The sequence below is a fragment of the Anomalospiza imberbis genome, chromosome 3 (genome assembly GCF_031753505.1).
Source record: "Anomalospiza imberbis isolate Cuckoo-Finch-1a 21T00152 chromosome 3, ASM3175350v1, whole genome shotgun sequence".
In the NCBI taxonomy this organism is placed as follows: domain Eukaryota; kingdom Metazoa; phylum Chordata; class Aves; order Passeriformes; family Viduidae; genus Anomalospiza; species Anomalospiza imberbis.
Window position 1 is genome coordinate 52975727 of NC_089683.1, and position 14311 is coordinate 52990037.

The 14311-nt window shown below is 39.7% G+C and overlaps 1 protein-coding gene across 7 annotated transcripts in view; it reads left to right on the forward strand.

Annotated features, from left to right (window-relative positions):
• The window catches only part of NCOA7 (nuclear receptor coactivator 7), an 83532-nt gene extending 69392 nt beyond the window's left edge, over nucleotides 1-14140 (forward strand). For 5 of the 7 annotated variants that reach the window (XM_068184386.1, XM_068184384.1, XM_068184388.1 and 2 more), the window contains 6 exons: nucleotides 5801-5948; nucleotides 9157-9288; nucleotides 9421-9573; nucleotides 10094-10189; nucleotides 10855-10928; nucleotides 11810-14140. In XM_068184386.1, the coding sequence (XP_068040487.1) occupies nucleotides 5801-5948; nucleotides 9157-9288; nucleotides 9421-9573; nucleotides 10094-10189; nucleotides 10855-10928; nucleotides 11810-11945 (739 nt within the window). In that variant the 3' untranslated portion in view covers nucleotides 11946-14140. Of the gene's footprint in view, nucleotides 1-5800; nucleotides 6044-6076; nucleotides 7522-9156; nucleotides 9289-9420; nucleotides 9574-10093; nucleotides 10190-10854; nucleotides 10929-11809 lie in introns of those variants that run through there. The other 2 variants (XM_068184390.1, XM_068184389.1) reach the window with 2 other exon arrangements.
• The last annotated feature ends 171 nt before the right edge of the window (nucleotides 14141-14311 follow it).

A 14311-nucleotide genomic window follows, 5' to 3' on the forward strand; every position in this document is an offset into this window, starting at 1 on the left:
TGATGAACAAAATCAGTGATTCTGGTAAATTAGATGCCAGGAAAGAGTAATCTGAACTTGTGATCCATCTCAGAGATGTCTCTTTCAAATGCATTTCAAATGCATTTCAAATGCCAGGAAAGAGTAATCTGAACTTGTGATCCATCTCAGAGATGTCTCTTTCAAATGCATTCAATTTTTTCAAAATAATTTTAGTTAATAATTTTAATTTAACATGTGTATCATGTGTGTTGATTTTTTTTATATTTTTTTGTGGTTTGAAAAGGAGTGTTTTGATTGTCTGTAGTAGTGTGGAAGCTGCTGTCTTGGAACTCTTCCTGGAGGAGAGGGAGAGGTTTAATCCAGCTGGAATGTGGTCCTTGGGAGAGTAGCTGGATAGCTTTTGGTTTGCTTGCTATCTGTGGATCCCAGTCCTTGGCTCCTCAGGGATTGCAAAAGGGTGGGTTCAGAAAATTCTGGGTTGAAGTTTGAGTAAATACTTCAAAGAGTTGGAGTGATGAGTTGGAGTGATGCTGTAATACAACACAAGGTCAGTTAGTGCTTTGGGGATAGTGCAGCCAGCAGTGAATAAAGCTGCTGAGCTGCCTGAGATCATCTCTAATCACTGCTGTGTGTAACAGGTAAATCTATCAAGCTTCTAACCACAGACTTAGAAAACAGCTTTCCTGCTTGTCCTTTTATGAGCAGAAACTTTCTGAAAGGTGAGCAGACCTGATCCATATATAAACTGAAGTGTTGACAACTGGTTTGTACTTCAGTTTTTATAATGGGAAAAAAGTAACTTCTACAATGAGCTGCTGTAGCAGCACCTGGCCATGCTGGCTCACATACCTGATCTTTGATGTCAGGGCTGCTGTTTGGATCTTGATCAAAAGTAGTGGTGAATGATTGGTTGTAAGTTAGTCTTTTTAGTGTTTTAACACCCCAGAATTGCATGACAGATCAAGTAGAACTTGGAGCAGAAATTAAATGAGAGACACCTTTCTTAGTATTAATGCCAGGCATGTCTTTGCCTCTTGAACAAGATGGTGTTTTCTCCAAGCTCTTGGATGCTTTCCCAAAGCAAAACACAATACTTCCTACCTTCTGGGGTTATTCTTGAATCAGTATTGTGTGGAATATAAACATAAGTGTTGCATCTTGAGAGTGCCATGAAAGGTAGGTTGTTTGGGATAGCTTTGCCGTGTATTTTAGACAAAATATGAGATAATTCACTAAGTTGAAAACTATTTGGAATGCAATTTATATTCATGTGTGAAAATATCAAGAATAACACACTCATCTTGTTGGCCACAAAGCAGTATAAATAAAACACTTTCTCAAGTCCAGTCACAGTAGCTTGTGCAGCATCTTCTTGTTTTGTTGTAATTAAAAAAAAAAACAACAAAACAAAATCAAAAAAACTGTCCAGATTTGGAGTGAGATTGTGAAAAAATTGGTCTGCATGTCTATATTTAGTGTAAGTTAAATCTTCCTCTGATTTGCTTTTAGTTACATTTTTTCCATGATCATAGTGTTTGCTGTTAAAATAACTTCTGTCATCAGTTATGAAAATGGCTCCAATTTCAGCCTGGTCCCATAACTCACAGCTCCTAGCAGAGCTGCTCTTCCATGTGCAGGCTCCAGCTACTTTCTGGGCACAGTATTTTTACTTTTTTTTTTGTTTGTTTGTTTGTTGTTGTTGTTGTAAGCCTCTGGAAACTTTATTAATACAGAAAGAAGACTTTTCGGCTGATATTTTTTATAAAGGCACTAAATCTTCTGTCTCATTTGCCTTTTGTGCCTGCTGTAGATGTTCTCTCTCCCTGCGTGGCTGCCCAGGTGCCGCATGTGTCCCGGCACACGTCGCCCCATGACCAGCACGGCGTGGCTGAGTTAATCAGTGACTGCAGCACTGCTTTGTGCTGCCTGCTTGGTCACTGCAGTGCTCACCTCAGCACACAGAAGGGGTGCTGGGCATTTTGAGTTGCCTTATATACAGTTTACTCAGTCTAGGGCAGCTTCTTGCCAGGTTCAGCTGAGCAGAGGGGCACTCATGCTTTTGGACACAAACAGAGATTGACTGTTTTGCTGGGAAGTTTTGCAATGGGTATAGCTTACAGTATTAGAGGGTAAGTCTGTGTGTGCTCTTACTATGTGGATTTATGTTTAAGGGGTATGTAGGTTTCCCACCCTAGTGAATTTGGAGTAGCAGTAGCTCAGTAATTAGGTCACACATTTCCTGTAGACCTTTTACAAGAAAATGCCTTGCACCGAGACACAGATAGTAATGCAGAATTTCTTTGCTTGTTAGTAATAGCATTGACTTGTTCCTCAGTCAAGAAGTAAATCTCTTTAATTTTCCACGGTGTAAATTCTGCAAACATGTTTGGTTTATGAATGTATAATTTGCACTGAAGTTGATGTAAAAGACACTGCACTGAGATCGTGCTGCTGAGAAGGCATCCGGTTTTTTTTTGCTAGATTTAGAATCCTTTTGAATGAGCCTTTTATAAGGAGAATACTCCTGGACTCCTGATAATAAGATATCAAACTGTACAGAGGAAATTTATGAAAACCTGTTTGTATCTATAGCTTAATGTCTTATATTTAGGGCTCATAGAAGTCTCTATAAGCTCATAAAAGCATCTGAGGGCTTACAATACCTCAGCTGTCAAGATTTGTGAAGAATCATCATTTAGTGAAGCACATTTATAACAAAGTCATAGGATCCTTCTGGATTAATGTCTTTCTCTGGGCCAGGAGCAGTCGTTGGACTTAGAACCTTTTGAATATTTTATTTCTGGAGTTACTAACTTCATGTTTCTATAGCTGTCTCTTTCCAAGTACTTTGCTTTTTGATGTCTCTCTTTTAGTGCATGATACACTCAAAAGCATGTGATCACCAAAACATCTATTGAGTTCTAGGATAAATTTTTTCGCAGCTGTCTAGTTGTCTGTAACAAAGTTCCTCAATGGTTTTTCAATTTAAAAATTGGATTGCATGTTTTCAATTTGGTAGCTTGGAAATACTACTGTAGCATAATGTAGCTTGGAAATACTACTGTAGCATAATGAAATTTATTAGTAGAGCATCCCTTTTCAGAATGACATCACCTCTGTAATCACCTATTTCTATTTTATGCTGCTGCTTCTTAAATCTGGACTGTCTGGATTTATTTATGAACTGTCCATTGCAGAGGAAAATTTAGTTATGTACTGCTTAAATAGACTGAGCATATACAAGTCCATGGGGCCTGACAGGAAATGTTCTGAGTATATTGAGGAAGTTGGTTGATGTTACTACAAAGCTGCTTTCTGTCATCTTTTGAAAGGTTGTGTTCAGGGGGAGTGTTCCTTAATAATTGGAAAGACAAATGCTGCAACCGTTGTCAGAAAAATAAAGGAAGTATCTGTGGGAGCACAGGGCAGTCAGCTTCACCTCAGTCCCTAGGAAGCAAGTCCTTATAGACACCATTTCCAAGCACACAGAGGGAAAGATGTGATGAGGATCAGCTGTCATGTATTTGCCAAGGGCAAATTGCTTTTCTGCTGAACAGATAACTTTTCTGTTTGAGATTGCTAGCTCCTTGAGCAAGGAGAGAGCAAGGGATTGATACCATCACATTACTAAGGCTTTCAGCACAATCTTCCATAATATCCCTGTAGCCAAATTGGAAAGATATGACCTGGACAGGCAGGTTGCAGGTGTTTGTAAAATTGACTGGACCTCAATTGATTGGGCTCAAAGGGTTGGTAGTCGGCCTGAGTGGCAGTGAGGTACAAATGGTATTCTTGGGAACTGATACTGCTTAATGCCTTCACTGGTGACATTGAGACAGAGCACACCTTTGTCATTTGGGGAATGACACAAAATTTGGAGTGTTCATAATTGGAGGGCAGGGCTAGCTACTTCAGAGGGGCCTCAACACAACAGGCTGACAGAAATGTCAGGAAGTTTGGAAAAGGCAAATGCAAATGTTGTGCAACTGGGATGGAGCAGTTCCTGCAGCAGTAGAGGAGGACAGGCGGCCTGGGGAGTAGCTCTGCCAAAAAGAAGTTGGGGAAGTTGAGAGCAAACTCAACATGTCAGCGATGTGTCCTTGCAGTAATGAAGGACACACCGCTTCTTGCTGACTCAAGTAAGGAAGTACAGCCAAACAACTTGGGTGGTCATTAATCCCCTCTTCCTTTTAGACACTTGGTTTAAAAATGGAGGGGAGAGGACAAGAAACAGAAAACGTAGGTTGGCACCAGGCCCTTCTCAGATCACGTGCTGCATGCTTCGGAGGAAATGGTGATGAGATAAAAGAGAAAAAACCCCAGGAGACAGGCTATGCATGGAGAACTTGCAGAATCACTGTTGTAGATTTTCCAACTCAAATGGACAAGAATGTGCAACCTCCTCTAACTTGGAAGTTAGCTCTGCTATAAGCAGGAGCTGGCCTAGATGATTTCCAGAGGTAGCTTAAAACATAAATACATTCTGTGATTCTGATATACAAGTGTGCTGCTCTCCTTCATCCTCTGCATAAACGTGCTTTCAAACTGATCTTACCCAGACAGCAGAAACCACTACTTTTATTGTCTTTTCTTAGGGATTTGTAAGAATGAAGTAGTTGGCTTTCCAGAGTAGGACTACTGTATGTAAAATACACAGTGCTCAAGTCAGTTGTCTCTTTCTGTTAAAGCTCAAATTAATTAGCAAAGAGCTAATAAGACTGCTTTTTCTGAAACCTCTGTGAGTAATGCTACTTTATTCCTTTTTCATTATTTCCATGATGAAGCAAAGTAAATTCTTTAGTCTTTTTGTAGACTCATTTGAAAAAATCTGGAATTATACTAGTGACCCTAACAAACTGTAACAGTGTGGAAAGGGTATTTTAGATTATTTGTGCGTACATATAAATCCAAGTAACTTGAAATATGGGGGGAAGGGGGGAAATGTCTATATTTCTAAAAGGTTTTTTCTGTTTTCTTTTGATGTAAGAGTTGCTGGACATAACTGTCTGGTGAAAAGCTGGAGGAAGATCCAATGTCATAAGCACTTACTATCTTTCTATCTGCCCTCTTTACCGTGGGTCTGATTTTTTTGTTGGCAATTCAGCTTCTTGTATAGTGGATCCACTGCTGTATTGCTGTTTGAAATTGCATGTGTTCATTTTAACTTAATACATAAATTCCTTCTTCAGAAATTTTGGGGTTATGGATGTTGTCAAGGAATATCTTTTAAAGACAGTGGCGGAGAGCTGACTACATTTATAGAAGAGCATGTGCTGCTGGTACTATATCATTAGCAAAGCTGTCAGTAACAGCTTGTTTTCATAATGCTAAGAGAATGAAGATTGTTTTGTGGCTAGCCTCTTTAACTTTTAAAGGGCATCTGAAACTGTAGTGTAGACTTCACTGGCGATCTCCTTGCTTGTTTCATGCTGGAGGTCAAACTAAATGGGTGAAGTGAATGTTTTACAGAATTAACTTTTGTGTTTATGACCTAATATCAATCAATTTGACTGCTTAATATGAATTGTGTTGGAATGGACAAGCCATATTGCTTTACCATGATGCTTTGGCTTTGCATATAGCAAAGGGAGGAGAAAAATACACTGTGGAGAATGAAAGCAGAGAAGCCTTGAAGTGGCTCAGGCTGCCAGGTGGAGGGAGTTGTTGCATTGTGTGGTATGGGAGGGTGGAGGTACATGGGTATCCCTGTTTGTGTAGTTGTCCTTGCTTTGGCATTGGGCAAAACGTCTGTGCTACATGACAGTGTTGGGTTCATGGACCACTGAACAATGGTTGTCTCCTCCTCTTCTCTTCACAGGGTGGATCACTTGTACACATTTTTTGTTCAGTGGTCACCAGAAATATATGGGAAAGATGCCAAAGAGCAAGGTTTTGTTGTGGTAGAAAAGGAGGAGCTTGACATGATTGACAACTTCTTTAGTGAGCCCACTACTAAAAGCTGGGAGGTGAGTGCTTTCTGCCTTTACATGAAGCATGTGGGTATCAAGTGTGCATCCTCTGCTAAGAATCTCAGCAGTTGTTATTTTGAGGATTTTATGGTGTATCTTTATAACAGTTGCTGCTTCATATAGAGGATTGCTTAAGGCTTGTATCTTTTTCACAAATGTATTCATATTCCTTCAGTCTTCATTTCTTCTCTCCCTAGAAAGAGCATGTAAACAACTGGGAGCTCTGGTGTGCAACCAGCAGAAGTTGTGTAAATATTTTGACCATGTGATATTAGTCTTTTGCAAAGCTACACAGGCATATGTGGTCAGCATTGCTAAATTCCTCATGTATTTCCTATTGTATTTATGTGCTACTAACAAATTCTTCACAATGTATATATGTATGTAAAGATCATCCCAGACTCCTGTGTGCTGGTTGAAATGGATTGGTGTGTGATGATAGGCCAGACCCTTGCTTCTCAGGTGCATGCAGCAGTACTGTTTGAATATTGGGTGTAAGTGGGATAAGTTTGTCATTGGACTTTGGCTCTTCCATGTGTGGTCTTCTGCAATCTGTTTTAACCACTTGGCATGCCTATGCTTGTTATCTCCTTCTTCTGCGTACAAAGCCTAGTTTCTAAGGGAAATAAGCTTAAACACATTTTTCAAAACCATATTTCTCAATGCTTAAACACTTTCTGTGCTAAGGATATGGGATAAATGGAACAGACACATAAATTCCAAAGTGGGAAATATCTTGATGGTGATTTAAAAAGTAATCTGATTATTCATCTTAAACATAAACTTGTTTTCTTTAAATTCTACTACCCTTTTTTTTTTTGTTTGTTTGTTTGTTTGAGCATTTTGATCTTCACAGTATGTTCTGTTGAAAAATGGAGCTTGGAAGTGGGACCTGTCATTTTACATGTAGCAACCTCTATTCCCAAGGAGCTAATATTTTTACAGCTTTGTAGCTTCTCAGTGTTAGTGCTTTGTGAGCTGAAAGATAAAAAAAAAACCCCACCTTCCTTGTTTTGCTTAGAGCTGAGTGCAGTCATACATTGGTCTAGATTTTACTGTTCAGTTATTTGCATGCCATTTTCATAAAACCACAGTGAAGGAGAGTCAGTGATCTAAAGACAGATGTAGGAGAGATCTGGCCACACTGGGAGCTTGTCTCTCATTGTTTTATTTAGATATTTATTGAAAGGAAGAAAAGCTGGAAACTGCTTTTAAAGGCGTGTCTCTTTTATTTGTAATATATTCTAGCTTCACCAATTTAAAGTAGGTTTGCCAGGAAATCTCTATTGAATAAAGTCCAAATTTGGGCATGATGACTGTGAAAGTTTCACTCTCCCTTGCGGGGAAACAGAAACTCTAATTGTAGAGCAGTATATAAGCAATTTTATCACAGCATGCCATGGCCAGTAGCTGTCTGTCACTCTTGGGGCTGAGAACTCTTGCCTCTAGAGCAGGGGTAGAGTGGTAGGTACTGAAAATAAACTGCTAGATGATGAAAAAGAGACAAATGCCTTTGAATATTCGAATAATTTACTGTGCCAGACCGAACCAGGAGGAACCTTTTGTGGAGGTATGTTGAATTGTTTCCCGTTTTAACAGTGTGGATGTGGTGATGGAACTTCTGTCCTAGTTACAAACGTGCTCTGTACTCAGGTGGGGGGCATTTCCACTTCAGGTGTCTTCCTTTCTCAGCCCTATAAAATCTTTGAAAGACTTTGTAGATCTGGTTTCTGGAGTGGTCAATTCTTTTCATTCATTTCTGATTTTGTGTGGTCTGTAAATACCTGATCTTGCCTCTTTCTGCAGTTGTTGACTGAACTTCATTCACATATCCAGTTCAGAGACTGAATAAATGTGTATGCAGAGAAGACGGGGGCCTTGTCTGTCTCTGGAGCCAATTTGCAATTTACAACTGTGTTAATAGGTTTTCTCTGGTTGCCTAAGTGAGTTTGGTTGTATTTTGCTACAGATACCTCTTGGCTGATTTGCTATTATCTGGTACTTTTCCCCCACTCCTGGAGGGGAGACTATTCCTGAAAGAAAGTCCTCAAAAGGGGAGTTGCATACTTTTGATTTAATGTCTAAAAGGTGTTAATTAAAAAATACACAATAATGTTCTGAGAGATGAGGAGGGAAGGCAAACCAGTCAGAAGGTGAAAAAAGAACAATGATACAAGTAGAAAGACTGGGTTTTTTGAGCAGTTTGTTGTGGGCAGTTTTTTGATTTTTAATTACCCTAATTTTGCAGTGCAAACCTTTCCTGAAATCGACCATATGAAAAATTTTACAGCACAGGATTATCTGCAGTCTCAGAAGGAGAGGCTGGAGGGTCAGGATGAAGCTGTAGAGCTCTTGCAGTATCATGGGCAGGAATACATAGTAGCGTTTGTTCTGCCGCTGCATTTTGCCTTGTGATCCTGCCTTCCTCTTTTCCAGACCCTGCACTGGAGTGCCAGTGCCCACATGCCCTGCTCAGTTCCAGGCATCTGCAGGAGAGCGTGGACTGGACTTGAGTGCATGCAGCAGATGTGTAGCTCTCATCCCACTGGGGATGCCCGGTGTGACAGAGGGTATTAAGGCTGTGAGAGCTCCTCATGCAAAACTTCTGTGCTTTGTTGTGTGGTTAAATCTACACCTGGAGTCAGTCTAGCACATTTGCCTTCTCGCCTGAGGGGCAGGTGTGTGCAGGACCTCCAGGCTGTTGACAGCTTCTGCAAGTTCCAGCAGTGATCGTGAAGGCGTGGAGGAATTATGCAAAACTCGATCCCTGTGTAACATGAAAGCCATTTGGAAGCCTTACTGGCATCGAGGTGCATAGCAGAGCACAGTGGGCTCTGCAGCTGCATCCTGAAATTCCTGCTCCTAGATAAGACCACTGTGGTGATACACTCATGGAAGGAAAAGACGGTTTAAGGTTTCCTGTTTGTTTTGTAGCTAGGCCTCATTGCTTCCCCTTCTCTTTCTCATAAGCTCTATTTCAGAGCTTTTGCTGTTGCTTGCTATGTGCCATGGTGGCACTGAGCCCTAGCTAAAGATTTTCCCCATTTGCTTAAGGGTACCTATGCTTGATAAAATTATCCCATATGGTGTTTTTTCTCCAAACAGTGTGATAGCTGAGGAGTAAGTTTTAAATGAATTGGCTTCAACAGAGGATTGATGGTGTAAGAGCTGTGCTTTAGGTTGGACACTTGTTCTCTTGCCACAGATCATTACTGTAGAAGAAGCTAAACGACGAAAGAGCGTTTGCAGTTACTATGAAGAAGAAGAAGAAGAAGATGATACTTTGCCTATCCTAAAGCATCACAGCGCTCTTCTGGAGAACATGCACATAGAGCAGGTATGGCTGAAAGCCCACAGTTTTCCTTCTTAGATGTGGTACTGTCTCTCTTGTGTGTGAGAAAGAGAATAGGCTGGGCACTGCCTGTGTTGCTTGTGTAACCATTTCCCTCATTCCCTGCTCCCTGCCCAGCTTGCCCGGCGCTTGCCCGCACGGGTGCAGGGCTACCCGTGGCGCCTGGCATACAGCACGCTGGAGCACGGGACCAGCCTGAAGACTCTGTACCGCAAATCGGCTTCTCTTGACAGTCCAGTTCTCCTTGTCATCAAGGATATGGACAACCAGGTAAGGAGCGCTGGTTCCACGGGGGTGGAGCAGAAAGGGCAGCAATTTATTAAATGATCATTATGAAATGCTAGTCATACTGTGAAGTCATGTCATACTAAAATAAAACATTGGTGTATTCTTTTATATTTTCTATTGCTTAAACTAGAGTTATCAGAGGAAAGTACTACAGCACTAATAAAAGCTTTAGAATTGCAGTGAGTGCAGTAGTGCCTTTGGAAATACCTTTCTTAGGTATCTCAGTTAAGGAGCTGTCACAAGCAATGCCTCTCTGGAAGTCTCATTTTTCAGTAGCTGCTAGAGTCAGCAATGCTGCTGCCATTGTTGCCATCTGGCTTTTAACTTGCAGGATGCAGAAGATGTGGAGGAATACTTGCACATGTAACACACTTCACTAGTTGGTTCTTCTAACATGAAAATCAGCTTAGTTGTTCTTAGAAAGTATTTTGACATGTCTGGGGAGTTTTCTCTTGAATTCTGCACTTTCCACAAAAGTAGTGTAATCATTTTATTCTAACAGATATTTGGAGCGTATGCTACTCATCCCTTCAGGTTTAGTGACCATTACTATGGCACTGGTGAAACATTCCTCTACACTTTCAGTCCACATTTCAAGGTAAGTGGGTGGGTGTCCACTTTCTGAAATAAGATTTTTGGGTTCCACTTCCGAAGCATTTATGAGATTTTTATGAAAATAGCATGTTTGAGTGTAGAAGAAGTGCCAGATGTTGATAAATGCAGTTAATCATTCATTGCTTCAATTCAATACTTCAAGCAAAAGTGTCTGAAATTATCTGAAGAGAGGACAGTCTGTAAAGGTGAGGAGAGGGTTTTAAGTGACTTGAAGGGGAGGACTTAGGAGTGGAAGGACTTCAGGTATGGACTTTCAAAGACTCACCTGGAAAGGCAATGATATCAAGAACAGGATATAATCTCATGCATTCTTAGGATCACAGTGACCACAAAACAGAGATAAGAGTGCTGCTGAAATAGCCCTTGATGCTCATAGCTTATGCACTCTTTCCATACTGAACACATTGTTCCTTTTTAAGAAGGTACCACTTGATTTAGAGAGGGAAGCAGCATTTAAAATAAGGATTAGGGTGCTTTGTTCATAGTTTTAAATATGTATTGTTCCCTTACTTTCTACCTTACCTTTTCCTCTTTCAAGAAAAAGGTAAAAGATGACCACACCTCTTAGCTGCTAAGTGTGGGTACCCAGTAGTTTGAGATTACAAAAATCCTCAGTCCAAATATGTTCATGCTTTTTTCCCTCATCAGATATTTAAATGGAGTGGAGAAAACACCTACTTCATCAACGGAGACACTACCTCTCTGGAGCTTGGAGGTGGAGGGTGAGTGAGTGTTTGGTTTTCAAATCATATAGCCAGCTTTTTTTTTTTTTTTTTACTTTTAAATGGAAATAGGGACAATGGTAGGTGCAAGAAAAACTTAGCAGTAATGTGGCTGAACTTACTTTTAGTAAGCTGTTTAGCAGAGATACCTCAGCAATCTAATTTCTGTTACAGACTGAGAGCGATTTTGTTTGCTTAGAGTGACTGATGTGAGGCAAGTAGGGTTTGTTGCACAGTTGGGGTTGTTTTCAGCCAGGAAAAGAAACCAGATGTTTTGGGCAGATAGATCACTCATTGCTGAAGCAGTTTGTCACTGGAAGATAATCCCTAATGGCAATTTTGTCATCAGTTTCTAGGGTTTATCAAGTGGTCCTTACTATGTTGTTGTTTTTCTGTTGATGCACAAACCAAGGATACAGACAGGGCATAATCACGTCATGAGTTTCAAAGGTCAGTAGGTACAAAATCAAGGGCCAAGGCTGTACAACCAACTAAAGCTTACTTGGAGGTTGCACCATGGGACAGCTGGGCATGGTTTGCATCGGGAGTGGATAACCAGAAGGTGCTCTGTCCACATCCAAACAGGGAAGGGACCCCAAGGTCTGTGCCCTGGTATAGCCACAGCTGGCAGTGAGAGCAGCTGGGTGACCCAGGGCTGTGGGCACTCACAGGGTCCTATGTGCTGCCCCACTCACTGGTGCAAACAAAAACAAGGGAACGGCTCCATGAGCTTCTTGGGGAGTGCTTTGTCAGTACTGAGCTCTTCACATTTGGCCTCACAGTCACCTAGATTCCTCTGTATTGCTTCTTTGATTGTTTATACAGCTTCCAGTGCTTTTACTGTTCCATGTAACACCAATCTTTTGTGTATTTCCTTTTAGTGGCCGGTTTGGTTTATGGTTAGATGCAGATTTGTATCACGGGAGAAGCAACTCCTGCAGCACCTTCAATAATGACATCTTAACTAAGAAAGAAGATTTCATAATACAAGATGTAGAAGTATGGACATTTGAGTGAAACACTGACTGCCTTAAGGACTGGATCCATTAGGCACTTAAAAGCTGTCCAGAAGGTGCAGGCTGCCTCACAATGTTACACGCTTTTTCCTCAAGTTTGTACCAGAGCATGGCTACGCAAAAACTCCAACCAACCTAACAGCCCAAGAATAAAAGAATTGATTTTGAGAGGCAGTAAGAGACAGAACAGTAAGAGTTCACTCTGAAGTGCTTTTTACTTCCTCTTCAGTACTCTTCCATTGAAGATACAATGCTTATGAAAATGTTCATGATGTATAAGTTGAAAACTTTTTATGTAACTGTGAAAAAGAGCCTGTGGAAGAACTATAACTGTCTAGTACATTCCATGTGTATTCATGTTCAACATGCAAATGCTGACCAAAAATAAAAGGTTACTTTACCAAAATCTACAGTATACTGTTTGCCATGGAAAAGAATCAGAAATAGGCGTACACAGCACTTAAGGGAACATGTTTTTTTAAAATTATTTTATTTATTGTTACTGTATAGTAGATTTTTTTTGTACATGTATTAGCTGTGAGTTTTTTTGTTTAATGTTTCAAATCTCATTTTGATAATTACTGTTGAGGTGGGTTTCTTATGCATTGGCATTTATTCTGAATCAATTTATTTGATTTCTGAAGTTAATTTTTATATTTTTATTTTGTAAATGAGATTTGGTTTTCATTATACCCTAATTAGAGGGTTTGTTGTCCTGGCAGAAACACTTGAGTGCATAATTCTGTTTCATTTTCTTTTCCTGAAATAAGGGAGAAGGTGGATAGTGCTTCTTCTTAACTCGGCTGTCACATTCCTGTTAATAGATAACTATTTTGGCAGTGTATGGAGACACTTGGCAACTGCCCCCTGGTGTAGACTTTATCAGTTCTGTTGCAGTCCACAGAATTGGGATAGCATGCTCTGACCACCTGCCTGAGTATTATTTGACTGATTATTAGGGAGATTTCTAAGAGGACTGTTGTTCTTTATCACTATCAAATGGTTCAAAATAAGCCACCCACTGTGCTTTTATGAGCATTTCTCTACAAATTGAAGAATTTGTTAAGGAGAAAATACAATTGAGATTTAGAGAAGAAAGTTCTTTCCCTAACAGGCCATGTCATGTTAGTGTAAAACTTGTTTTCCTAATAATTACACATATAATTTCCTTTAAAAGAATACTTCAAGCAGCAGTCTGGTTTAGGATTTGACAGTCAACTGAATAGTCTTGTTTGTTTTTATGAAATTATCAGATACTTCCCCCTCCCCCCCACCAAAGTTGAAAAGACTCTATATTATAAAATTTGTAAAATATATTTTACGAATAAAATATGTTACAAAATTATAAAACATTTGATAAATGGGGAGAGTGTGAGAGAGGACTGGCAGTCTTCACTGTTTGCTAAGGAATTCTGCATTGCCGTTAAGCTGTGGTTTTGTTTACACAATCCAGGCCTAACTAATATTAGGATGCTGTCCTGCCTTTAGACTTGAATTTTCATTGTCCTGAGAAAGGCAGGTATTAGAGGCAATAGTGTGCATCAAAACAGTACAGTCTAATGTTGGAATATTATTAACTGAGTAATACAACTCAGTTTAGGTTACTGCTCTTTCCTTTTTGAATAGATACAATAATAATAAAAAAAGCCAATTGCTTTTCCTTCAAAAGCATTTCTAAATCTAAATCTTGCACAGAAGTTTCACAGTCTTAAAAAACAATGCTACACACAGTAAGCCTGTAACACACTGCACATGAGCTTTTCACGCTTCCTTTCTTTGTGGTCTACTACAGCCATAAATAAGGTTCTTATTGGTAATGCTTTAAAATATTTTGGAAGTTGTTAACAGCATAATGCTTTGAAGATACCCAGAATATCTAACACTCTTTGCTCTTTTAAATGGTGGCAGAAGACCACTTAATAGTTTAAAAAACCCAACCAAACAAAACACCCAACAAAAAAATCCCACAACAAACAAAATGAAACAAAGTTCAACATTTTGCATACATTTCACTCTTGCTACCTACAACTTACTCCATTATATTATTCTTGTCAAAGCATATCTAAACGCTGTGGTCTATATTCAAAACAGTGTTGTTCAATCAAAATTCTGTGACCCTTGAAACTATGAATATTGAATATATGTAATGCAGTGCTATCACAATATTTTCAATAAAGGAATTTATGCATTCAGAAACTTGTTACAGATGCTTTCTCTTTTATTCACAAACTTTAGAACATTTTAAAGATGAAAGGATGCAGCAGAAGTTACAGGTTATGCTGACAAATACCTGTGCCACCTCATAAAAAGAGAATTTCAGCAATACTGTATTTTACAGACACAGATAAGGAGGTTGGAGATTTTGGT